We start from the raw sequence: 26,876 nt of genomic DNA, 5'->3' as shown, positions 1-26,876 counted from the left end.
AAAGCTGGGGCTGTAGGGGCAATATTGTGTTCTTCCCTGACCTACCACCATCTCCAGCTCCCAGAATTGTTTTGGGGGAGGGGTGAGGACGGCAACCAGAATGGGAGAGGGCTGGGGGCACAGAAAGAACACAGGCTGCGGGGACAAAGCAGACCCTGGCTCTGCCACTTAGCAGCTATATGACCTTGAGCAAGACTTTTCACTTCCCGGAGCCTCAGTATCCTCCCCTGCTGCAGGGAACAGAAGTCAGTTACTTGTTCTGCTTCTGGTACCGGAAACAGGCTTTCTTCTGGGAAATCCATTCCAGCTCTGGATTGGGAGGGCTCCACCCTTCTCACCCTCATGACAGACTTGATCAATCAGAGTGCTCCATCGCTGTCCATAGTGATTGGCTCAGAGTTGGGCATGTGACCTAAGCCCGGCCTATGAGAACTCTGAGGACTTTTACTGGAACCAGAGGGGAAGAGGCTCTTGTTGGCCCTGGTGTTGCTGAGCTAGCAGGATGAATGCCAGCAACTGCTGGTGGTTGTCTCTGCCACTTCTGCAGAAAGCCTCCCAGAGGATGAGGCCAAGCCAGAGCAGAGGAATGGAGGGAGACAGACCTAGCTGCCGATGCCGCTGAACACCTAGATCCAGCCATGCCTACAGCAGATGCCCCTGAACTTGCCACTTACATGGGTCAGGTCGCCTTTGTTTTTCTTATGCTGTTTCGAGGTGGATTTCTGTCTCTTGCAATAGAATCTCGCTAGTACTACTGTAAAATGGGATTCCTGTTACCTATCTCATAGCATTGTGTGAAAATTAGAATACATATAAAGCGACCGGCCGCAAGTTCTCAGTAGTGCTTAGTAAATGTTGAACAAATAAAGGGATGAATGAGGTCACAGGAACCTCGATGTTTTGCCATAGGTCAGCTATAGATCAAGAGATGACAAGGTGGTTCACTCAGACCTTCCTCTTTCTGTCCTGGGTGGTTGAGAAGAGACCCAAAGTCTGTGCCTGAGGAGGGCTGGGGTATGGAGAGCTGGCAGTGTGTTCTCACCGGAAAGCACAGAGGATGCCAAGGGCGACCAGGAGCATGACCAGGGAGGAGCTGTAGCCCACGGTGTACATGACTTTCAGCTTCAGCAGGTAGGAGTGCTGCAGAGAGAGGCACGTTTCAGCCCCGCCGGCCCTCCTGGCTAGCTGTGCCCTTCTGTGCCTCACTGCATCCGCTTCAGGCAGCTTGAACCCCACCGACGCTGCTATTCTGTCCATACCCCAAGGACGCCAATTCACAGACACATAACACCGTAACATCTTGGCATTGGAAAAGCCCTTAGGGATCATCTGATGCCAATTCAAACTTCCATCTTATGTAAAGGGCCCCCTTACCAACTCTCTGAATTCAAGCCTTTGCTTGAATACCTCTAGAGACAAAGTGCTCACTGCCCTTTGAGAAAGTTATTTGGTGTAAAACAGCACAAAATATTAGATTTTGTTTATGTGAAGCTAAAATCAATTACTTGCACCACCTATTGGTCCATTTTCTGTCTTCTGGATCCACTAAAAATGGATTTGTCTTTTATATAAGTCCAGTTTTATATAGAAAAGTTACAAAGGTCATATAGGGAGGCCTGCCATTTTTAAATACAGCTATTCTGCCCATCTGTTTCTCGTTCATTTTCTCTATGTCAAATATTCCCTGTGTCAGGTTGGGTGCGTTGGCTCATGCCTGTAATCTCAGCACTTTGGGAGTCTAAGGAGGAAGGATTGCTCGAGCTCAGGAGTTCAAGACCAGCCTGGGCAACATTGCGAAACACTGTCTCTACAAAAAATTTTAAAATTATCCAGGCACAATGGTGCACACATGTGGTCACAGCCGCTCAGAGGCTGAGGTAGGAGTATCACTCCAGCCCAGGAGATCAAGGCTGCAGTGAGCTGTGATCCAGCCACTGCACTCCAGCCTGAGTGACAGAGTAAGACCCTGTCTCAAATACATACATACATACATACATACATACATACATACATACATATTCCCTGTCTCTTTAACCTCTTTCCACAATCCTTCAACCTTTAGTTAAATTAATATGCTCCAGTTTGTTAATGTCCTTCTTAAATAAGACCCCCAGAACCACATAGCTGAAAAGCTCCAGATGCATTCTCTGACCAGGAAGAGTTAGAAGGGGTCCATCACCTCCCATCTCCCCTAATCTATACATTGCACACCTATGCAGCCAAGCAGTCATTCACTTATTCAGCAACCACTTCACACTGTTGGCTCATCTTTGAGTCAAAAAGATCTAAGTGGAATATTGGTCAGAAAATTAAAAGATCTGGCCAGGTATGGTGGCTCACACCTGTAATCCCAGCACTTTAGGAGGCCAAAGTGGGTGGATCACTTGAGGTTAGAGTTTGAGACCAGCCTGGACAACGTGGAGAAACCCTGTCTCTACCAAAAATACAAAAATTAGCCAGGCATAGTGATGTGCGCCTGTAATCCCAGCTACTTGGGAGGCTGAGGCAGGAGGCTCGCTTGAACCTGGGAGGCGGGGGTTGTAGTGAGCTGAGATTGCACCACTGTGCTCCAGCCTGGACTGGAGACCCTGTCTCAAAAAAAAAAAAAAAAAAAAATTAAAAGATCTGCATTTAGGTTCAAAAAATAAAGTATCAAAAAGAATCAAGGGAATAAAAATTAAAAGAATAATTTTTACCAACCAAACTAACAAATATTTAAAAGTAATAATTTTCTCTGCAGGTGAGGGTATAGTGGGACTCAAAACTGGTTCAATCTTTCTGGAAGGTAATATAGAAATATGTATCAAGAACCTTTGAAATATGACCTTTTGACCTCCCTTCTACCTTCAGGAATTGATTCTAAGAAATAATCAGAAATTTGAAAGCATATTTATACATGAAGATGTTTATCACAGAAGTATTAGTGATTTAAAAAAACCCCAAATGTCCAACAATAGAATAGTTACATCGATTATTTTAAATACAAATTACTTTCATGCTATACCACTAATAAAATGTTGTTTACCAAGAATTTAAAATGAGTCAGGATATGCTGATATATTATTACATGAAAAGGAAGAATTCAAACTTTACATGTGCAATGTGATTCCAGCTATATGTAAAAACATATTAGGGAATTATGTGAAAATTGATTCTGCTGAGAATTTTTAAAATAAATAAATTTTAAAAAGAATTACATGAAATTACTTTTTTTGTAGGTCCAAAATGATTGAATATCAACACAAAAAATAAAGAAAATAAAAAAATTGAATATCAGCCATTCCATGTGGTTCAATCTCATACATACAGAGAGACAAGATTGTAAAGAGATATGGCTGATGTTAACAGTGGTTAACTTTGTATTATAGTCTTGCAAATAGAGTTGTTATTTTCTTTTATGATTGTTCTATACTTCTAATTTTTCCACAGTGGATAAGGGCTATTTATAACCAAATGAAAAGGGTAATTATTTTTTTAAGAAGGCACAAGAATAGAATAGGGGAAACCTGGCTGACAGCTCTTCATGGGAAGATAACCTTGAGGTTAGAAAGACCCAAGCTCCACGGTGTCACACAGTGTACTGTAGAGAAAGAACACAGGCTTCAGAGCCAGGAGACAAGGGTTCCAAACCTGGACTGTGATTCACCAATTGTGTGACCTTGAGCAAATTATTTAACTTCTTTGAGTCTCAGATTCCTCATCTGCAAAATGGGGATAATAATATCTACCTTGCAGACTTGTTGGAAGAACAAATATGGTGTCAGATAGAGTACCTAGACAATGCCTTGGCAAGTAGGAAACACTCAGTGTATGGTAATTTTAATTTTTCCCCACCCCACCATCCTCCTTCAAAATGAGTCAGCGGTTTGAGATGGTATGAAGTCTGAGGCACGAAATGGCTCAAAAATTAGCTCTATTCTCAGTTGCACTGATGGACTGCTGTGGGCAGCTGGCCACGTGGGAATGTTTGGAGAGGCTGGGCGTGTTATTTTAAGAGTCACATTAATAAACTGAAACATTTCTGGAGGAGGGTGATTGTGTCATCTGAAGAGTACATGAAAAAACTGGGTCCATGACACCTGGAGGGGAAAAACACACACTTAGAGGAGAAAAGTGTTAGACTGAATGACATGTAGAAGAAGGGCCAGACCTCATGTGTGAGCTCCGGTTGGGGGAAGTTTCCAGAAAGGAGGTAGATTTTGACTCGGGGTGACTGAACATTTTCTGACAGTGGGAGGTGGCCTTCGATGGGAAGGCTACCATGTGACATTGAGTTCCCCACTGATGTAACTTCTCTCCTGAGAGCCAGGAGTCACCTCTCAGGGATGAGAGGAAGACCCTTGAAGGGCAGTGGGTTGCCTTGTATTAATGGTTCCTAGGCTTTGGGACATCAAAGACCTGTGAAATGTCAAACAATTGAGGACCAATATGTTAACCTATAATCTCGCCATGTACAGATGAGCCGCATTGCAGAGGGTGTCAGCCTCACTCCTGGGGATGCCTGGACCAGCCTGCAACAGCCTGAAGAGGCACAGAGTGACAAGGGGGGTTTCAGGCAGAAGATTCTGCAGTGTCCTGTGGCTGTGGCCATTGCCTGCCAGGTGACCAGCCCACTTCTCATGTAGACCCATTCTTGCCTTGTAAGGCAGGAACCATAAGGCCTCACCCACCCAGAAACAGCCTTGCTCTCTGGAGGTTTCATGTGACCTTCAGTCCTTAGCTTTTTTGTTTGTTTTTGAGACAGGGTCTCACTCTGTCACGCAGGCTGGAGTACAGTAGCACAATCATGGCTCACTGCAGCCTCAACCTCCCAGGCTCAAGCAGTCTTCCTGCCTTAGCCTCCAAGTAGCTAAGACTACAGGCAAGTGCCATCACACTCAGCTACTTAAAAAAATTTTTTTTTGTAGAGATAGGATCTCCCTATGTGGTCCAGACTGGTCTTGAGCTCAGGAGTTCAAGTGATTCTCCCAGCCCAGCCTCCCAAAGTGCTGAGACTACAGGCATGAGCCACCACACCCAGCCAGTCCTCAGCTCTTAACATCTAAAAGTATGCACCACTCCTGGAGGACGTGGGGCCCAGAAGCCTCACTGCTGTCTGTCCTGAATTCAGTTGCCTCTCTTACTGCTGTATGTTCTGACTGTGCCACCTGCTTTCTGTAGCCTCTAGATCAGCTGTCACAGACATTTTTTGTGAAGGGACATAGAGTAAATATTTTAGGCTTTGAGTGCCCTGTGGTCTCTTTTGCAAATACTCAACTCTGCCCTTGTCACGTAAACGTAGCCTTACTGTGGTAGGAGTGGGCTTGGCTGTGTTCCAATAAAACTTTATTTACAAAAGCAGGCAGTGGAGCCTCATTGGGCCTAAGAGCTACAGTTTGCAAATCCCATTTTATTTACCCATGCGACATCTATGTGCGGTCTTACTGCCAATCTGAGTCCACTATTGGTGTCAGTAATATTGTGTGTCAATAATATAGTGGTGTATGCCAAGTAAGGATGTCACAAAAAGAAAAGAAGAAGAAAAGAAAAGCAACTAATACATACCTTCACCCTCAGTTGATAAAAAGAAAAGACATTTTAATAATAAGAAATAGGATGATTTAAATCTCAGAATAAAGAACAAAACTCGTGCCAATTTGTGGACCGGCATTTAGGGACCGGTGAATCATGTGTCCAGGAAACCCTTCCAATCTCAGAGTTGTTGTTTTGTTTTGTTTTTTTTATGCAAGCTGAAGCCAAGCTAGGTCTCCTTTCCACCATTTTTGGACAATCATTTTTCTGAGTTAAGTCCAAAGCGTTACATTTTCCTTTATGAAATTTCAGCCCCTTGGTTTGGGGATTTTACAGTTTTAATCTTGGCATGAACATTGTGGTTAAGGCCCTGGGCTCCATTATTCCTACTGATTAGTGTAAACCAACAGTTCTCATTGTGTGGATTTTTTTTCTTATTTTGGGGGCAGAGTCTTGCTGTGTCGCCCAGGCTGGAGCGCAGTGGCGAGATCTCGGCTCACTGCAACCTCTACCTCCCGAGTTCAAGCGACTCTTGTGCCTCAGCCTCCCAAGTAGCTGGGATTACAGGCACACGTCACCATGCCCAGCTAATTTTTGTATTTTTAGTAGAGACAGGGTTTCGCCATGTTGGCCAAGCTGGTCTCAAACCCTTGACCTCAAGTGATCTACCCGTCTCGACCTCCCAAACTGGTGGGATTACAGGCGTGAGCCACTGTGCCTGGCCTGTGGCTGCGATTTCTGATGGCAGTCATCTTACAATGCCAGCCTGAGGAAGAAGCCACCAGGACAGCAGGGAGAGAGATGCAAATGACACAGACCCTGGTGATTCTGTGGTGCTGCCTCATCAAAGAATCCTGAAGCCCATTCTCTGCATTTCCAGTTACACAAGCCACGTGTGCCTATTAAACCAGTTAGAAATGTGTGTTATTTGCAGTACAAAGCCTTCTTATGAACCTTGATCCTGCCACCCATCATGATATTATTCCTTTTTAGTTTTATGGATTTTACAAATTTGATACAAATAAGCCCCCTCTCTTCATATAAGTCAATGATAGAACTGTTCCTCTGCAGAAGGCAGAGCCCACTCACCATCCCTCCAAGACCACGAGTGCCCACTCCTTGTCGAATCTCCTTATTAAATCACCCCACTCTGACCAGATCTGAAGACCTCGTGTATGTTCCCAATGGGATGACAAGCCCTGGGAAGGAAAGAACTGCTTCCTCTCCCTTGGAGCTTGCCTTCCTCCACGTAGAGCAAGGCTGATGCGCCATAGAGAGAGGGGTCTTCGCAAAACGCAGAAGAGAGTGTGCTCTGCCACACAACTTCCTCCCTTCTCCCTGAATTCTGCCACTCTCCACCCGTGCTTTCTCCTGTGACCTCCCCCTACCCTCCAAGGGACAGGCAAAGCTTGCCCATATTCCTTCTAGGGAGTTTAGCTAATGGGACCTGCTGAAAGTGTACTCCCTCGGGGGACACAAATCTTATGGGGAGGCATCAGAAGACAGAGAACGGAGCACTGGAGCTTTTGGAGCTAGGCTTGGTTTAAATCCTACCTCTACTACTTTATAAACATGTTCCTTAATCCCTGAGCCTCAGTTTCCTCTTCTGCAAAGTGAGGAAAACAATGAATGTACAGGATGATTTTGAGGATTTAATACAATTGTGCATCAAGCAGCTGGCACTCAGTAGATGTTTAAGTGCACAATAAATATTTATTGGGCACCTCATAGGTGCCAAGCATTGTGCTGGGCACTGAGACCTGGAAATGAACAAGACTCTCTGATTTGTCACCATGATTTTGCCCAGACCCAGCCCTGGCCCATAGCAGGTGCTCAGTGAGTGTTTGTGGAGTGAATGAATGCCTTTGAGGAGCATGTATTTTAGTGAGAGAGATGGAGGCAGGTGGCACACGCTGATCATTTTAATGTAACATGGTAGGTAATAGTTGGAGGCCAACACCAAGCTCTAAGGGAGCCCTTCCCGTGGGGAGGGGAAGAAAGGGCTGGCATCGATGGGCCCGAGGGGAGTCTCGAAGGATGTATAAGAATCAGTCAGGAAAAGAGAGGAGGAAAGCGCTCTCCAGGCAAGGGGCCGTAACAGGGGCAAAGGCCCAGGCGGGAAGCAGGATGGCACGGTGTGCATGAAATTTGAGAGACAGGGCCATCCTGGGAAAGGACAGTGATGCAGAGTGAGCTGAGCCCAGACAGGGCCCTGATGGCCACCCTCAGAGGAAGCCTCTGGAGGTCCCCAGAAAAGGTCAGCCGATTGCTGAAGGGAGCATCCTCTCAGCTAGGGTAGCTCTGCGGCGGGACTCCCTCCTTGCTTATCAGAGCCGGGAGACTCCTTCGAATGCTGTAAACATTTTTTTTTTTTTTAGGAGACAGGGCTCAATCTGTCCTCCATTGCCCAGGTTAGAGTGCAGCGACACAATCACTGCTCACTGCATCCTCGAACTCTCCAGCTCAGGCGATCCTCCTGACTCAGCCTCCTGAGTAGCTGGGACTGTAGGCACCCACCTCCACACTCAGCTTGTTTTTTGTAAATACAAGGTTTCGCTATGTTGCCCTGGCCTCAGGCAATCCTCCCACCTCATCCTCCCAAAGTGCTGGGATTATAGGTGTAAGAGGCCACACCCGGCCAAAAGCAAACATTTACTGAGCACTTACTGTGACCAGGCGCCCATCTCAGCATGCACATATATTAACTCATTTAGTTATCTTGACAAGCCTATGTTGTCAGCATTATTAACACCATTTCCCAGATGAAGAAACTGAGGCACATAGTGATTAAATCTTCCCCGGCCCCACTAAGGTCAAGGTCGGAATTCAGACGCACCAGCCTTGCTCTGAGCATTTAGCCACCAGGTTAGCGTCTCTTTCAGTTGAATGAATACAGCACCCCCAGTCTCGCGGTGGTACGTGACAGTTCCTACCTGTGCCTGGGGTCCTCCTAACCATCATCTTCGGGTCGATAGACCAGGGCAGTGAGGCAGACCCACTGACACCTGTGTGAGTAGGAGGCGGGGGGACAGGGGGTAGCCCTTACATCCTGACCACTGTCCCAGGCCTGTGCCACCCTGTCGTCTCCCAGGGCCTCCTCACCCCACAGGTTCCTGTCCCCGGGTTCGTGGGGTGGAGGTTGACAGGCTTACCCGCTTCTCGTTGGAAGAGTCGTTCACGTTAACACCACAGGCCAGATTGGGCCTGGGGAAGGTTTCTGACCAGCCATCCTGTGTGCAGTTTCGGAACAAGGAACCTGTGGGTGCCAAGAGTCCTGTAGGTGAGCCGTGGGCCCAGGCACTGTGATTTTCATAGTAACATCTATTGGATAACATGTAGCTGCTACAACCACTTTATAGTGTGGAAACTGAGGCACACAGCAGTTCCAGAACTTGCCCAAGACCACAGCCTAGTGAATGGGGGAAAGCGATTTGAACCCTGGGGCTCGGGCTCCAGAGCCCACGCTCTTAAGCACACACCACGTGCCAATCCTCCTTCTCACCCCAGCCGGATGCTGCTCCTGATCCCAGGTCCTGCGACCGTTTAACAGGCGAGTCCCCTGGGGAATCTGTGGTGCCACTCCCATCATGATTTTTTCTCAGGCTCCCATTTTTACTTATCCTGCTCCACGGAAGTTCTGTTTTAAATGGAACTTCACGCCCTGCTCATGCAGCCATTTGAAAAACACCAGAGTGCCATTGAGATGAACCCCTCCAGGCAGCGCCCCTCACGGAAGGGTGGAGGGTCCTTCAGCCACGACCTGTAAGGCCACCCCTCTGCATTTCTCTGCATAATAGATCGTGAGACCACCACAGTCCTCCGGCTCAGCTGCTCACTGCCCCCCACCCCTGGCACGAGGCCGCATGCTGGGCCCTCTCACCATGTGAGCAGTGGCTTCCCCGCCTCCCCAGTGCCTGGCCCAGAGCCTCTGCTTATCAAACGTGGGCTGGCTGGCTGGACAGAAAGGCAAATTGAATGGGGATAAAGAGCCTGCCCTGAACTCTTCTCATAGGGAAGAGGAGAGCGCTTCCCCACTGGAGCTTTTACAGCAGGAGCCCAGCCTGCGGAAGGGAGCCACTAGCCAGGAAGGAAGTCTTGGAAGGCCACCGTGAGGAGTTTCCCTCCTCGGGCTGAATGGCCTCGCTGTATTCTGTACTCTGAGCTGCCAAGGAGGGCTGGGATCTGGCTCCCCAGCTCAGGCCAGTATAAGTGTTGCAGGGGGCAGGATGCTGATGGCCGAGTCCTGTGGGTGGGAGCCCTGCCACCCCTTTGCTCTCACTGGAGCCTTAACAGCCCCAGCTGAGCATGGCATGCTCCTTTACACAGACCCCAGGGGCTGGGCCCCTGGCTAACAGGGTTTAGGGTCTAATCCTCACAGTGCCCCACTGAAGGAGGTGCTGCTGCCCGTTTTACAGGCCAGAACATCAAGGCCCAGAATTGGGCTATCGTGCCCAGCCACAGTGTATGCCATCACTGTTCTACCCACCCACCAGGCCCTCTTCCTGAAGTCTCAGGGGCAGCGTCTAGTACCAGGAGACCATGTCCTCTGAGATCTGGGCATGCCTGCCCTGTGGAGGCTCAGGAGGCCTGGAGCGCAGGTTTAGAAGCAGCCAGATCTGAGTTTGAAACCCAGCGCAGCCTCTTGGTCGCTGTGTGACCTTCGGTGCGTCATTTCTCTGTGCCACAAAATAAGCACCCACACTGCAAGAGGGAGCAGGGAACATGAGAGCACATGGAAAATTGCCTAGGCTGGTGCCAGGCACAGAGCGGGCACCGAGGCATCACTCCCCTCTCTTTTTGGCCTTTCTAAAATAGGCAGGAGTGGGAGGGGCTTGGAATCTTGGAATTTAGGCGAGGGGTGGAGAGGTTTCTGGAATTGAATCAAGAGAGTTGGTTGTCAGATGGGAAACAACGGTGGTCAAATTTAGGCTGGATGGATGGGAAAGCGAGTTAAGGGAACACAAATTCCCCCAAGGCCAGAATCAAAGGTTATAACACAGCGCATGCCTAGAGGCTGGGCTCCCTGTGGGCTCGCCCAGGGCAGCAGGCCTGCCCGTTTGGGGCCCTCTCCTCACTGACCCAGCAGGACTCCCAAGACAGATGCTGCATGTGACCCAGGCCAGGTGCCCAGAGCTGCTAACAAGGCAGGGCCCCCTGCCTTCCACTCTGTAGAGCTGCAAAGCAGCTGCCTCCCCACTTCCCCAGGGCTGAATTCCTAATAGGTAAGGGAAACTTAACCAGGCACAGGCCAGTGTGCACCTCAGGGGACCCCTGAAAGGATGTTTGTGCATATATATATATATTTATGCAGTTTGGGGAAAGACCAGTCCAAAGCTTTCATCTGATTTTCAGAAGGCTCCGGGACCCTAATCAGGTTGGGAAGCATGACTGCTTTAAGGCCGGATCCTCACTAAGTAGGAAGAGAAAGAGGGCCAAGAGGATGCCGCTGGGGAATTGTATTTTTTAATAAGGAGCTCTGGAAGACCAGCGTCCTTTTCAGAATCAAAGGAATACACCCTAGAGGGAGTATTCTAGGCCTGGCATGAACAGAAACAAATGGTGGCAGAATCGGCCTGCGGTTTCTCCAGTCACATGGACCCCACCCCTCCTGTCAGGACTCATGTAGTAGGTGTCCTGAAGGAGAATTAATGTATTTTCCAGAGCACCTTGTCCTCACTGGGCGCTCCCCCTGGGGTTAGGGTTGGGGGCACCACCTAGGGAAGCCTGCCTTCCTGCAGGGAGATGAAGGGGCAGGGGTCTAATCAGACCCATAAGTAGATCTATGGGGAGGAAGGAGGGGTGGGTGGGAGTTCTTGGTGATAAATTGAGGCCAGACAGGTGTTGACCTGTGCTCTTGGGCCACCCAGCCCGAGGCTGGTTATGAACAACGTGGCCCCCACCACCCTGGAGCGAGCCCAGAGCCGAATAGGCAGGCCTTTGGTGTGGCCCTGCAGCCCCACAGCGACACCATGTGGCGGCGAGAAGAAACTGCAGCAGAGTCGGCACAGAACCCCAGCCTTCCATCCTCACGTTGTGTGGGCGTACCGGGACCCCCTGCGCTTCCTGCGGTGGACCCCGAGCAATCCAAGGGTAGGGGAGCCTCAAGAGGGAGACACTGAGCCTTTACGTAATGAGGCAGGGAGGGGTTCAAGCAATTAATTGAGAAAGGATGTGACAGGACTGGCACCTGGTCGGTCACTTTGTGGTCTTGAGCACCAGCTCTGCCTATCCCCTCTGCAGGGCAGAAGGGACGGTGCCGCGGGAGGCGGAGGCGCTGTGGCTCTGGGAAGGCTGAAAAGGGAGGGCTGCAAAGGAGAAGAGCTTCGAGTCCTTTCCATCAGGAGAGCACTGGAGGAGCACTGCTCAGGAGTCAGAAAGTGGAGTCTGGGCGTGACCTTGCACCTGACCAGCCTGGGGCTCCAGGTCCGCCGCATCTGGACTAATCTCCTGTGTCCTGAGCTCCCAGGACCCCAGAGGCAAGCATGGAGAGGCCAGGCTGGCAGGTAAAGTTGGTAAGCTTGCAGGGGTGTGTGTGACAGGGGTAGGGGAGGGAAGATGGGAAGGAGAAAAAGGAAAAGAAGGGAGAGGAGTGGGGGAGAAGGGACAAAATTTATTTCCAAGCACAGCCTTACAGGGCAGGTCTTAATTATTTTCCCCATTTTACAGTCAAGAAAATTGAGGCTCAGCAGCAGTGAGCAACTTGGATCCTGGGGCTGACTGGCACCCAGCTAAAAGACATTTCCCCAAGTCCCTTGCAGTTAGATGTTGCCATGTGACTGAGTTCTAGTCGAAGGAATGTGGGCAGAGTGGGATCCTTCCCAGGCCCGCCCCTTATGAACCTCTGCTGTGTGGTCCTCCAAGTCCTTTCCCCTCCACCAGTCAGCCTGGAAACTACGTGACGCCACAGTTGTGAGGTGTGGGGTGCTGGGGTCACTGTGTAGAGGAGAGCTGCCTGCTAATCAGGAATACCTGTTTCCTGTTCTGGACGTTTTTTGTTTGTTTGTTTGTTTGTTTGTTTGTTTGTTTGAGACAGAGTCTCACTCTGTTGCCCAGGCTGGGGTGCAGTGGCACGATCTCAGCTAACTGCAACCTCAGCCTCCCAGGTTCAAGTGATTCTCGTGCCTCAGCCTCCTGAGTAGCTGGGATTACAGGTGTGCACCACCACACCTAGCTAATTTTTGTATTTTTAGAAGAGACGGGGGTTTCACCATGTTGGCCAGGCTGGTCTCGAACTCCCAACCTCAGGAGATCCGCCCACCTCGGCCTCCCAGAGTGCTGGGATTACAGGCGTGAACCACCGCACCCAGCCTGTTTTGGACTTTCTGTGGACAAATTTGCATGAAGGTTTTGAGATGTGGGGCCTTGTCTGTTACAGCAGCTAGCATTACCAAGCCAGGAAGTGGAGGAGCGGGTTTCAAGCCTGTCTACCTCAATCCCCCTAGTTCCCATAGTGTAGGGTGTTGAGTGAGGCTTCGAGGGAGCAGCATGTTCCCCAAATATGTGTGTGAGTGTGCACACATGTGCGTATGTACAGCAGAATTATGGTGAGAAGAATCTCCACTCCCTTCCCACGGTCTCTGAACCGTGGTCATCTTTGCCTTGCCTGACTTTGAAAGGCTGGTGGGTTTTAGTGTTAAATCACCTGTTCTTGTTCAGGCTTCATCAGGCAGCTTTCCTGTCCTGCATGGATCATGAAAGAGCGGCAGCTGCACAGCTTTTCTCAGTCCCTGTTATTATTACTCTTTACTGGATCAAAGGAAAAGTCCTGTGATCTGCAGGTGGTTTATGATGACTAAATGAGCCCATGTGTACACATAAAAATGCCCAGTGCACGGTCGACTTCTAATCAATGTGAGTCAACTAGGAAAATTCTTAAATCCGCAGCTGTCTTCTGGTAAGAGAACCCCCCGCCCCAGGAGGCCAGGGGCTCCCAGGGAGCCAGTTTCTCAGCAGGGCCTGACAGAGGCAGGAAGTATTCTGGAAGGCCAGGCCATTAGGGAGCCTGCCACTGCCAGGAGGGGATCCAGACATGGGGACTGGAACAAGGCCCCTGGTTGCTAAGGGGGCAGAAACATGGAAGGAAGGAAGAGAGCTCCTAGCTGAAGGGCCTGGGGAAGACAGAAGCAGGCCCAGCCTCCCTTACCACCTTCCCCAGTGCACTGCCTCCCGCCCCCTTGCTTGAGACCCTCAGAATTTGAGTCCGCCCCACATTCCCAAGCAAGGGTTCTAATCCTTTGCAGTGATCTCCCCCATCATTGTACCCATACTTGTCCCCAGAGAAGGTTCCTTGGCCTCCTGCCTCTAAGCTGAGGCCCCACCCAGAGGGACACCCCTCAGCCTCTCCGCCAGGCCCCATGGGCTGAGTGGTTACCATTTCTGCTGGTGAGCATCCGGAGGAATCTCGGGCATTCCACCTCCACCATCCGGCCCGGCACAGAAGAGGGCCAGCAGCTTATGTTGTCCCACATCCCCTCACAACCTGCCAAGAAAAGCAGCATCAGACAAGGATGGGGGATGGACTGAGGGCTGCCCTACCATCCTGTCCACATCACCCACACCCTCGCCTGCCTGGAATTCCCACTAGACTACTTCCAAAGTTCCCATTAGGTGCTGACTCCTCAGGTTCAGGAACCTATAGTGTCTAATGCACCTTTGGACTCTGCCATCTACATGGTAGTGCTCAGTGCTGAAGATAGAAGGAAGTAAGAAAGGGAGGGAGGAGGGGAAGAAGGAAAGAAGGAAGGCGCCCTCTCCTATAAGCTTTGCAAGTGACAGTCTGGATTTCTCTGGAGCAGATGGCACATCTGTTGGCCAATCAGTTTGCATTAAACAACTAAGCAGCAGTAGGTCTCCCTTCTAGCTTCACGGTACGACTACCTGGGGAGCTTTAGAAATAGACATAGCCGGCGTGGCACACAGGGATCCTGCATGAATTGGTTTGGGTGGGCCCAGGCATCATGTCCTTTGAAAGCCTTCCAGGTAATTCTAACGTTTGACTGTAGGGTTGAGAACTCTTGTCCCATGATTCTCAAACTTCAGCTTGCATTAGAGTCACCCAGAGGGATTATTAAAACACAGATTGCTGAGTAGGTCTGGGGTGGGGCCTGAGTATCTGCATTTCTAACACGTTCCCAAGTGATGCTGAAGCTGTTTGTCCTGGGACCACACTCAGAGCCACTGCCCTGGCCTATGGACACAGCTCCACAAATGTCACCACTGTATTTGCTGCAAGAATATTATTGAGGATGTTGCTTTCTACATCACTTGAGTTCCCTTGATGAGGTCCCTCCTGGAAGGAGAACCAGGTGTCAATGCAGTGAGAAGCTGAACTTACTGTGAACAACTAGTATACATAGACACTACATTTGAAGCTGGTTTCCTCTTTGATTTGGCTGCTAGGAAGCTCAGACCCAGATGTGTGGCCCACTTCTGAAAACTGAAAGACTTTAAGATGAATAAAAAACATTACTAGGTGTTTTCAATGCAAAACTAGGCATTGTCTAAGCACAGCCTTCTGGATTATCTGATTCAATGGGGTGTCAGGCCTTTTATTGTCTTCAAGCTATACTGCAACTCTGTAAGTTCTAGATGATTGGTAGCAATGCAAATGATTCTCATCCACAGTCACAATAATTATTGTCCAGTTGAAATACGATTAATTTCACTTCCCTCCCTGTGTATTCAGTCAGCTTTGCATCTATTTGTAAATTCATGTTATCATTCTGCCTTATAGGTATGGTACTGTATTAGTCTGTTTTCATGCTGCTGATAAAGACATACCTGAGACTGGGTAACTGTAAAGGAAAGAGGTTTAACGGACTCACAGTTCCACATAGCTGAGAGGCCTCACAATCATGGCGGAAGATGAAGAAAGAGCAAAGGGACTTCTTACATGGCAGTGGGCAGGAGGACACATGCAGGGAAACTCCCGTTTATGAAACCACCAGATCTCATGAGACTTATTCACTATCATGAGAACAGCATGGGAAAAGCCTGCCCCCACGATTCTATTACCTTCCACCAGGTCCCTCCCATGACACATGGGAATTCTGGAAGCTACAATTCAAGATGAGATTTGAGTGGGGACATAGCCAAACCATTTCAGGTACTTTGAATGCTATGAACCAGTGATAAGATCTTACTGAGTCCCTCACAAATTAAACAAGCTGTTCGGCAGGTATTCATTTTATATTTGTGTGTGAGCTGTGACTGTACTGTCTTTTAAGACATCATTTCACATAACCACTCACCAATTCTCCCAAAGTTGATCCAAGGGCAGCCATGCAGGGAAACTGCTTCCTGCAACAGACTTCTGGAACCCATGACCTCTGAGAGGTCATTGCTGGGGCCAGGCTTGGAAGGGGCTAGAAGTGAGCTGAGGGACACCCATGAGGTGAGCTGCAGTCAGCGCTCCTCCGGTTTGGGGAACAGGGCGCAGGGCAGAGCCCAAAAAGAAAGAGCCAGGACTCGAGTCGGCCGACCCGGGCTCCAGGCCTCCCCCACTTTGCCAGCTGCCCTCCTCACTTGCTCATCTCTTGTGGGAGGACTAGCACCTCCCTCCTGAGGCTATCCAGAGGAAGAGCTCAAAGCCCAACTCAAAAGCCTGCCCAGAGCAGGCACTGGGACTGGCAACCCCTTTCCCGCAGGCCTCCCCAGGCCTGTTCCTTTTTCATCTGGATTCAGGAGGTTGGACTAGGCTGGGTTCCCTGAATGGCAATTCTTAGCTCTGGAGACTGGGCGATGGATGTGGTGTGCAGACGTCGCGGGAGTACCCAGATGGCAAATGCTCAGCTTTTTTAAGGAGCAAGAACCTGTTTTCAGGCATCAATCTGACCAGACCCAAAGCGTCCATAGTGTCCTTGACCCTTCATCCCCTCTAAGTGAAATCTCCCTGGTGACCTGTCCCATTGCAGAAGTGTGACCTTCCAGCCTACATCAGAATGAGCTGGGTGCTTGTCAGAGATATGCAGATCTCTAGGCCCCAGATCCTCCTTGTGAGACCAGACCCAGGAATCTGCATTTTAAGAATTCCCCAAAGACGTGCTGAAGTGGTTCCAGGGCTTGCTTTGAGAATTTCCACTCTGAGCCTCCCTGCTCCTCATGGCTGAGTGTTCCTCATTTCTAGGCTCAGTCCTACCCCTGGCTCCCAGCAATTCACAGAGAGTGAGACAGGCAGTCACAGACCCACCAGTGGGGGTCACTGCCAGCTGTGTCTTCAACTTGGTACCTGGGTACAGATGCCTCCCCCACCACCAGGCAGAGAGCCCAGGAGAGTAGGCCCCTGTGCCTACGATGGGCCAGGCATAGCACAAGTGCTCAGCAAACACAGCAGATGAACAAATGAAGGGACGCCAGCTGGAACCACCGCCTCCCGCACCAGTCCCCGCCAGGCATCCCTCGTAAACGGGCTTTCACCTTGACACCCAGTTGACTTCTACATTCTACATCCAGGGCCTGCCAGCTCTGGTGCGGTGCTGATGGGGAGGAGCCCTGTGCGTCCCACACTTCAGCTCCTGTAATCCCATGGCAGTGCCCCCAGTTCCCGAGGTGCCTGGCTCTACCCCCACTTTATAAATGCAGCAATCAAGCAGAGCCAGAAGTGGCTTCCCAGGCCACACAGCCAGGACACGGAGGGGATGAAAGCTGTCTCCACCCAGCCCTCCACCCACCTGACAGTCTCCAGGTAACACCGGCCCCAGCTGCCTAGTGCCCTCCTTGTTCAAGCCAGGCTCTGGGAACTGGAGAGAGGCAGAGGGGGTGGGGAATGGTAGGGTGGGCCGGGCCAGGGCCTGGGTTAGGGAGGATGCTGGCTTAGAGCGGGGAAGCCACGGCAGGTGTGGCCTGTTTCTCCCTGAAGAGAGGCCCAGCCCCTAGCGGGAGAGGGGAAGTGGGAGGGCCCAGAGAGGAACCCGGTCCTGAAATCAGGATGCCTGTGGGGGCTTTGGAGGCGGGGCAGTCCCAGGAGCCACAAGGGCAGGCTGCGGCCATGAGCAAGGGTATCGTAGAATTGGAGAGGGACACAGAAGGCAGTGTGTGGGCGGAGCTTTCACAGGACAGTGGAAGCATCTATGAGGCCAAGGGGCAGGGGTCTGTATCCTTGGAGGCATATGGCAGATGAGGAACTCCTTGGATATTCCAGAAGCTTCACCTGCAAGAGGAGGAGCGGGAGCTTCTCTCTGCTGTGCACTCCCCAGGGAGGGCTCCGCCACTATCCCGAGGCTGCCTGTCCACATTCCAGCTGTGGATGCTGCTGGCTGGGCCTGAGCAGGGTCTTGGGAACTCAGCAGGCCCGCCGGATAACCCTGGGCCTACCCAGATGCCTGTGGGATGGGGACATGGTACTGAGGACCCTTTACGGACAGCCCACTGTGTGTCTCTGTGCTGACCTAGCCTGGCACCTGGAGTCTCAGGAGGCCAAGGCTGACCCGGGGCCCTCTTTCCCTATGCGGCCGTCTCAGGGTTGCAGCAGGATGCCTCGTTTCAAGTTGCAGCTCCCCTGCCAGCTCGGGTCAATCTCTCTTGCATTGGAAGCAGCTGGGGCATTTCCAGAGCATGGAAAAAGGCAGGAGCCTTTTGCCTCACTTGTGGAAAAACAGATTCAGTGCTGGCTGGACTGGCCAGGTCAGCCAGGGTACCAGCCGCAGGCTCCAGGCCATGAGGCTGGACAATGCCTGGCTGGTTGGCCAGACAGATGTGGACAATGCCAGCATGTCTGAGAGGCTTCCTAACTTGGGTCACGTCAGGCAGGGCCCCCAGGGACGCCTGGGGACAGGCCATGCCAGGCCTGTGCTGGATGCACATCAGACATCCTGGAGCTGAGGTTAACAGTGCCGAGGGTCACTGTCCCACGGCAGAGATGAGGAAGCTGAGGTTCCAAGAGTGGGAAGTGACATGTGTGGGTGACAGAGCTGGTGATAATGGAGCTGGGATCCCACTCAGCCTTCCCATCTCCCCAGCCTGGGACAGGCTGCCTCCTCCAGGCTGGCCTCGGTGGCAGCAGGCCTGGCTGCTAGCCCCACACAGTGCTGATCGTTTCCTGAGCACGAGTGACACAGCCTTGTTCTCTCCCAGCCCTGGCTCCAGCGTCTGGGCACAGAAGGCACAGAACGGACCCAGGGTTTCCCAGCGTGCAATGAGCTCACCACTCACTGGTGGGCTGTGCTTTTTGCTGGTACATGGTTGAACATTTTTTCATAGTTGCACTTTTTTAAAGAAAATTTAATGTGTATTAGAAACATTATAAAACTAGCATATCACATCTGTGATTTTATAGCTGCTATTGTTTAGGATGAGGCTACGTTTTTTAAAAATCCATTGATTGAAAGGAAAACATATGAAGGAAATCATAGTACAGGAGGCACATGGCTATAGCCAGGCTGGAGGTAAGATGGCTTGGGGGAGCTGGACAGTCCCTGTGGCCTCCTCGGTGCTTGTGGAGGCTGCCTTGCACTGTCCCCAGGTTTTGAATGCAGCATCTCAGACCCCACTCCTGGACTCCCCAGTCCCCCCAAGCCAAGCAGGAATGGGAGGCAGGGGAGAGCGCTCCTGGCTTAGCTTCGGATACCTGTCCTGGCTCTGGCCTTCCCAGGGAGCCCTGGCAGGGAAGGGACACAGCCCAGGACTAGGGTCATTCTGGGCAGTTTTAGTTCCAGAGCAGCACAGCTCACTGCCTGACTTGGGGATGAGCGGCATTCATTGAGATAGGGGATGGGGGAGCTTTGTCAGTAGGGCCACACTTACTGAGCCACAAGGGATGGGTCACCGCCCCAGGAGAGCCAGGACTAGAAGGAATATACATCAGCTGTGTGGGCAGGCAGATCCAAAGCATTTGAAGAGCAGGGCTCCCCACCCCTCGGTCGTCTCTGATGGCCACCTCTGCCACCAACTGTCTGGCTGGAGGGGGTGGGATGGAAGACTGGGAAGTTTAAGTGGGGAAACAAGAGAAGACAATGCCACCACCTGGGTAGGAGGGGTTGCCTGCCCCAGTGCCCGTGGCCCAGGAGGACAGCATGGGATACCAGGTTGAGGGAGGTAATGTGGTGGAGATAGAATGGGCTTTGGACCCAAGCCTACCTTGGGTAGGACACTTAACCTCTGTGAGCCTCAGTTTCCTCATCTATAAAATGGGCACAGTAATATTTCCCAGGATTTTTGAGAGAATTAAATGATATGTGGGTGCAGTGGAATACTTTCTGGAATACTTTCTGATCCATCAATCTCTTCTTTTTTCTTCTCCTGTTTTGTTTGTTTGTTTTTGTTTTTGTGTGTGTTTGGTTTTTTTGTTTGTTTTGTTTTGTTTTGTTTTGTTTTTTGCCTTTTCTCTCTCCTTCCTCCTCAGATTGAAGTCACAGAGAAAGGCAGGAAAACTTCCTGGCTTAGGTTTCCAAAGGCCTCTGGGGGATGAGGAGGTATGCTGGCATAATCAAAGCACTTGGGAGAAAACAGAAAAAGAGCAAGAATTCCCACAGACTGGGGAGAGATGGAGAGTAAGTGGTGAGCTGGGACATGGAAGGTTCCAGAAGAGGTGCAAATACCCTGCTGCCCAGCCAGCCCTGAGGAGGTGGGATGGCCCAGAGGAGAAACGGCTGTGGGGGCAGGTCTAGATGGGCAGACCACACACAGCCTTGCGGAGCCCATGCCTCCCAGCAAAACACAGGAGGGGCCAGTGGCCCAGGATAGACAGGGATCGGCCAGTCACCACCTGTGACTGACACCATCATCAGCTGCAGGCGAGATCCCCCTGAACATGGTGGTGCTACGTGAATCTCTAGCCCCCTGGGAAAATTGCAGGGGAAGATCCAGAAATGTCTGCCATCCCAGGAAAATGCAATCAGAATTAAAGTCAGAAAATGGAGAAAGTTCTATTTTCGCCAAAGAGGTTTATAGATAAAGATTCCTGGTCTTTATATTTGTGGAGCCCCTGGCCCTGGGCCAGGTCTGAAGCAGACTCAGCAATGTCCGCTTCCTCTGTCCTGCCCGCAGGGATAGAGAGGTGGCCCCAAAGGCAGGTCTGGGTGGGTGGGGGGAGGACTGAGAGAGGGGAAAGGGCCATCTCAGAGGGCAGGACAGTGCCTGGGAATTTGCCCTGCATTCACCTGGCATGGAGCCTCTATCCTCCAGTCCTCTATTTATAAATAAGCTCAGATGGCCTGGTAAAAACCTGAGACTATTTCTGGAGCAATGTGTCAGGCTGCAGTGGCAGGGGGCCAGGAACAGCCCGGCCCCCGGGGCCATGCTGAACTGGGCTACTCACACCCCTCCATGTCCCTGTTGCTCACTTCATTGGCTGATGGGGTCACCAGGGAAGCCACAGCTCCTCTTTGTCTTGCCCTTCTGTCTGTCCTCTCCTACCTTCTGCTTCTGCCGGTGTTTGCTCTTTCCTCTGCCCGCGGACCGCCACATCCATCTCTCAGGCACCTCCACCCCTGCTCACCCCCACTCATCCCTTTCTCCTCCCCAGAACCCACAGTGGCTTAGGACGAGCTCCTGCACAGCGGCCTGTTTCCCAATTGCATCATGTATCTCTTTGCCTCTCTTGGCTCAGCCCTGGCCCTATCCCCAGGCCATCCAAGGGGCAGCCTGGTGAGGTTTCCTCAGCTTTGCTAATGACTTGACCTACAGTCTTAAGTCAAGAAGGTGTCGCTCTCCTTTGTGATGGCTGGACGCACAGGAGCTGTGGTCAGGATGGGGCTAGAGGAGCTGAAATCCCAGGGCAACAAGGGTATTTAAAAGCACATCACAGGAGAAACAGCTAAAGAGTCTTGGAACCAGGAATCATAAGCTGTTTGATGGGATGAACTATCTTGGGAGTGATGAGGTCCCCATCACTGAAAGTATTCAAGCAGAGAGAGGCATGCAATTAGGAGACTGGGAAGAGCATCAGACACTGAATGAAGTCTGCACTAGATGAAATGAAGAACCCTTCCAGCCCTGAGGCCGAGCAGCCACTTCTCTGGAGCAGGCTGGCCCATCTATGTCCAGGAGGCCAGCCCCAGGCCAGCTTTTGAGCACTGGGAGCTAAGTCCTTCCCCTTCCAGAGACTGCACAAAGTGTGTGCCACCTCCACGGAATCCTCCTCATCCACCCAAGAACTCTTCCTCGCCTGACCTAAAGCTCTTCATTTCACACCACCTTTCAAGCGAATTAAGGATTAATTGCCAGGAGCAATCTCTGTCTTTGTTTGTTTTCTCTAATGGAAAACCTTTCTCTCGGGAGGGTAAGGTTATCAGTCATTCACAGCTCAGTTGTGCTGTGTTTGATTAGACTGGATGGCAAAGCTGAGTCCTGTTTCAGCTCTGTGCGATCCTGGGCCCCTTGGAGCCTGTTTTCTCATCTATGAAATGGGAGTAATAATAGTGCTTATTGCACAGTTGTTTTAAGAACTAAAAATTTAAATTGTCTAGAATGTTATACAAACATAAGCTAACATATTTTGGAAAAATGAGCCAAGATCGGTGGTGCCAAGGGAAGAATGGGCAGAGGTGAGCTGTGGGCAGCCGTGGAGGATGGTCCAGGGTGTGGCTGCCGGAGGGCATCGGGGGCCAGGCGACTCCAGAAAGGAGCTAGGAATGTTAGAGAAAACTGCACTGACAGCCAGCACGCCTGAAGAACTGATTCATACTACACCGTGGATGAACCTTAAGAACATTATTCTTGGCAAAAGCAGACAGACACAAAAGGTCACATAGCAAATGGTTCCATTGATATGAAATGTCCAGCACTGGCAAATCTACAGAGACAGAAAGTAGATTAGTAATAGCCAGTGGCTGCAGAGAGGGAAGGAGGGGAGTGAAGACTTAATGGGTACAGAGATTTTATTTTGGGGTAATGAAGATATTTTGGAATGAGACAGAGCTGGTGGCTGCATAGAGCATTATGAATGTGCTAACTGCCATTGAATTACTCATTTTAAAACAGTTAATTTAACGCTATGTGAATTTCACCTCGCTAAAAAAGGTACAAAATAAAAAGCCTGTTTTCCTGGACCCATGCTCTGGGGAGTGGGCAACCAGCAGGCAGAGACAAGAAGGAAAAGGGAATGGCATGACCCCACTTGAAGGCAAGGACACTAAGGCTCAGAGAGGACCAGTGTCTTGCTCAAGGTCACAGAGCACCTGTGTGACACAGGAGGACACATGCCCAGGTCTGTCTGACTGTCAAGCCCACATCTTTCCTGTCACCACAGTGTCCTTCTGGAACATTCTTCCCCTGGGGAGAGCCATGGCCCTTCCACCTGCCAGCTCTGAGGGGGTATTGGCCTCTGTAAACAAAGTAATAAATAGCCCTGTGGGGCAGGCCGTGCAGCTATTAGGGTGACCCTGAAACGTTCCCACAAAATGCCAGTAAGACCTTGGCCACCTAACCCGGAATAGCTGAAGAGTTAATTTTTTATTTGTGATAAGTGTGGCGGGCTTGGTGACAGCTCCTTGAGTGGTGTTTCCTGTGACTCGTCTGGCGTTCAAACATTAACCTCTACCCCAGGGAGCTTAACCATTAACCTTGCACCCTCAACGGAGAGCCCCAGCAGCCCCTCCCCCCACACAGGTGCCAAGATAGAGCGTCAGTACTGGGAGAGGCCCCCTGGACACCAGATCTAGGCCTTGGCCGTTTCTTCTCTTAGTCTTTTAGGGGATTTTTCCTCAGACATCACACCCGCTCCACACTCCCAGATGGAGCCCTTGGCCCTGGCTTCTGACCCCCTCAGTGGGGCAGACCTGAGGACTTTTCCAGCAGTCAGAGTCCTTGGGCATCTTTGGAGCTTTAAAACCATGCTTTCAAAGTAACAGATCCCCTTTCCTAAATGCACACTACAGAAGGTCACTATGCAAAACAGATCCCAGTGACAGCTGTTTGTGATGGGTGGGGGGGCCGGCTGAGCCACCCTTTCACCCACCTGCACGCTGGCCCTCCTTGGTTCAGCCGCCAGGGCCTGGCCAGACACCACAGCTCTTGCAAAGCCAGGGGAGCCCTTTTCTCAAGCACAGTAAGATCCAGAAGAGAGGGGTATGGTCAGGGCTTGCCCAGGTCCCCCCAGTGAGTGTGAGGCAGAAGTTAGGCAGGAATCCCTAGTGAGCTTTCTCAGCCCTGGATGCACAGTCAGGACCTGGCGGAAAGGGCTGGTGCACTGCATGGGGAGCCTCAGGGAAGAAAGATGACCGATTCTGCTCAGATCGGTCAACCCGGAATTGAGACATGGACGTGGGTGCAACTTCCTGGAGTAATGTGAATGTGCACTTGGCATTGGTAAGGTGACTGGGCAACAGGTTCGCACCACCCACAGGCACCACCCACAGGCACCACCCACAGGCAGGGCTGAGGGCCTAAGTGAACCCCAGCCATTCATGGCAGAGGTCAGCTTGGCTGCACCAAAGGGCTGGGACAGAGAGGCCATGAGAGGAGCTTCTGCCTTCTTCAGGTAGTCATTCACTTATTCCCCACAACAGCATCATGAAGTTGATCAGATTATTTTCCCCACTTTAAAATGGGCACATTGAGGAGTGGGGAGAATCCTCTAGCCCAAGAGCCCCGGACAGGAAGAGTGGCACCGACTCCGGCTGACTCTATTTGCTTTCTGCCTGGCATTCAACCCTGCTCGTCTCGTCAGATCCAGCAGTGAGCAGCCTCATAGCAGACCCTCTGCCACCACGGTGGGGAGAGTCTCTTCCTCGAACCGTGAGAGCCCAACAGGAATGCTGGGTGCCCAGAGGGGAGCAGGAACCCCATCTGGCGTGGTCACTAGTCAGAGCCTGAGTGGGGCAGGCAGAGCCGGCTCACCACTCCATAGGGGAGGGCCAGGGAAGACAGGGACTCGCCTCTCTCCCCCAAGGTTAGACCCTGGAGAGCATCCCTCCACCGGTGACCAGGACCACGTTGCTCGCCTCAGCTAATTTGTGACAAGTTGGGCAGCTGGGGGCATTCGTGTCCTCTGCTGGGGCCTCGCCTGCCTCCAAGGCTCCACCTCATCTCCCACTCTCTCCTTGGGGCCAGCTGTCTTTTGTTTTCTCCTTTCTCCGTGCTCTCAGTCATGTATCTGCCCTCATTCACTCAGTAAGTCAGTCAACAAACACACACTGAATACCCGGTCTGGCAAGCCCTGTGTCAAGCACTGGAGAAGAAAGAAGGCGACACTGTAGCTGCCTCAGGCTGGGGCAGGGACAGTCCAGGAAACACACCTTTACAGTGCAGTGCAGAGGTGCGAGGAAAGAGAGAAACAGTCTCCTGCAGGAGTTGGGGTGACTTGCTTGGCCAGGGGAGCTATGGGCATTCAGACATCATTCCTAGAGGAGTCTGAAAAGGTGGGTGGCTTCAGAGGGAAGAAGATGGAGAACAGAGGAGTCTGCATGTGCAAAGGCTGGAGGCAGGAAAGAAATGGACAGGCAGGAAATTGCAAGCAATTTGGTTGACAGTTGAGCTGATTGGCAGTGTTTGGGGTGGAGATGTGGACAGGGGCCAAGTCGGGAGCTGGGCCTCATCCTGGAACCACTGGAGAACAGTGGGACATTTTAAACACATCTTATGTTAAAATAACCATCCCTTACTTCTCAGTGTAAACGAAAGTTCACCATCAGCCCCACCAGAGGCTCTGCATTCTAGGCCCTATCTCATAGGGCTGCTGTCATTGGAATTTCAGGCATTGTCCTTGGGGACAGGAGGTGGGGGAAACCCACAATTTGGCTGCACCTCTGGCTGGCCTTGTTGGTGCCTTACTTCCTGCTGTCCCAGACACAGTTTCTGGGGGTAGCAGGAAATCAGAAGGCTCTGTTTGGTGCCCCCATGAGTGCCATAAGACCGTGGTCTGGCTCCCCAAGTGCAGTCAGAGCCAGAGGGAAAGTGCAGTCAGGTAGAGGGAAAGCAAAGTCTCAAACTATGGGAGAGATGTCTGTTCTGTCCCTGTCCCTTGCGCAGTGGCTGAGTGCATGGGCTAAAGCACATTTGCAGCATCCATGCTGCTGCCTCCGCTGCTCACAAGCCCTCATGTTCCTCTGCCTCCAGCTGCTCCTGACAAATGAGGGCAGGGAGTGCTTTAGGCTGGCTCCTGGGTTCTCTTCCCTTCCCGCTCCTGCACTCTCCTGGTGCAACCTCAGCCTCACCTGCCGCCTATGTGAAGGTTTATCCCCAGCCCTCATCCCCACTCTGAAGTCTCACCTCTACACGTCTAAAACTACATTTGTGATTTTTTATCTCCTCTCCTCCAAAATACTGATCTTCCTTTATTCCTTCCTCCAATTGCTCAAGTCAAACACCTGGGGGCCATCCTGGATTCTCCGTCTCTCACCTCATTCCCAATCCAGCTCATCACTATGTGTGGTCAGTGTCCCCACCCACACAGCTCTGCCGTGGGTGTGTGCCTCTCCAGCCCTTGCAGCGGAACCTGCTTGTAACTCCTTAGCCTTAAGCTTTTCTGGGCACACCAATCTCACTTTCACCCACTGGCCCAGTATCCCTTTGTCTGGGGGCTTTCTCTAGCTACTGTTTGTCCCTAAGCACAGCAGGCTGGAAGTGCAAGGGAATGAAAGCTGCTTGCTCCGAAGCAGCCCCACTTCTGACTGACAGGGCACTGGTGGATGCATCCTCCAGCTCCTGTGCGACTTGGAGGCATGTGTTCCACAGGTGCCCACAGTGATGATGCAACATTTACCAGCTTTCTTCCCTTCCCTGTCTCGGTTTCCAGTCCTACTGATCTGGCCTGGAATCACCTGCTTCTGGGGAATCCAAACAATGACATCCTATCCGGTCCCAATGATCATATCTCTTGCCTAGACCACCAGACTCACGGCAGGTCTCTCTGAACTACTCATGTCCTTTTCCAGTTCACCTCCCACACTGTGGCAGAGGTGATCTTTTCATAATGCAGATGGTCACACCTCTGGCCTCCTAAGACTCTCCAGGGCTTTTGGCCACTCTTAGGATAGGACGAAAATCCCCCAAGGGACGATGAGCCCCTGTGGTCTCATCCTGCAGCAGGATCCCTCATGTCTGTGCCCAGTAACCACCGGTCAGGCTCGGGCCTTGGCTCAAACATCATTTCCTCAAGAAAGCCCTCGTGGAGGCCCAGGCCAGGTCAAGCCTCCTGATTAGACACTCAGGCAGACCCACATACTGTTCTTATCTCATCATTTTACATGAGTTTCTTTCTTTCTTTCTTTTTCTTTCTTTCTTTTTTTTTTTTTTTTTTTTTTTTTGACACCGTTTCGCTCTTGTTGCCCAGGCTGGAGTGCAATGGCGCGATCTTGGCTCACTGCAACCTCAGCCTCCTGAGTTCAAGCGATCCTCCTGCCTCGGCCTCCCGAGTAGCTGGGATTACAGGCACCCACCACCACACCTGGCTAATTTTGTATTCTTAGTAGAGACAGGGTTTCACCTTG

The 26,876-nt window shown here is 51.2% G+C and overlaps 2 protein-coding genes across 2 annotated transcripts in view; one reads left to right on the top strand and one right to left on the bottom strand.

Annotated features, from left to right (window-relative positions):
* SCTR (secretin receptor) overlaps positions 1 to 26,876 on the bottom strand; it is a 75,039-nt gene that overhangs the window by 23,984 nt on the left and 24,179 nt on the right. Inside the window, exons 3-5 of the mRNA XM_054478768.2 lie at positions 13,883 to 13,990; positions 8,664 to 8,767; positions 1,043 to 1,140 (exon numbers count right to left, since the gene is read on the bottom strand). Coding sequence (XP_054334743.1) covers positions 1,043 to 1,140; positions 8,664 to 8,767; positions 13,883 to 13,990 — 310 coding nt within the window. The remainder of the gene's footprint in view (positions 1 to 1,042; positions 1,141 to 8,663; positions 8,768 to 13,882; positions 13,991 to 26,876) is intronic.
* On the top strand, positions 500 to 22,481 carry LOC129031900 (uncharacterized). Its single transcript, XM_054478770.1, has 4 exons — positions 500 to 678; positions 11,752 to 12,014; positions 19,850 to 19,919; positions 20,972 to 22,481. The coding sequence occupies exons 1-4, from the start codon at positions 652 to 654 to the stop codon at positions 21,095 to 21,097; spliced, it is 486 nt and encodes a 161-aa protein (XP_054334745.1). The 5' UTR covers positions 500 to 651; the 3' UTR covers positions 21,098 to 22,481.

This window comes from Pongo pygmaeus, chromosome 11, assembly GCF_028885625.2.
Source record: "Pongo pygmaeus isolate AG05252 chromosome 11, NHGRI_mPonPyg2-v2.0_pri, whole genome shotgun sequence".
In the NCBI taxonomy this organism is placed as follows: Eukaryota; Metazoa; Chordata; class Mammalia; order Primates; family Hominidae; genus Pongo; species Pongo pygmaeus.
This window is presented reverse-complemented; position numbering and strand designations above follow the sequence as displayed.

What these genes read in the sequence shown, in the direction of transcription:
- LOC129031900 (XM_054478770.1), top strand. Translation starts at nt 652, where the DNA reads ATGCCCCTGAACTTGCCACTTACATGG. An exon ending in TGAACTTGCCACTTACATGG is followed by an intron (nt 679 to 11,751) that starts GTCAGGTCGCCT and finishes TCCCCTCTGCAG; the next exon opens with GGCAGAAGGGACGGTGCCGC. An exon ending in GGCCTCTGGGGGATGAGGAG is followed by an intron (nt 19,920 to 20,971) that starts GTATGCTGGCAT and finishes TCTCCTCCCCAG; the next exon opens with AACCCACAGTGGCTTAGGAC.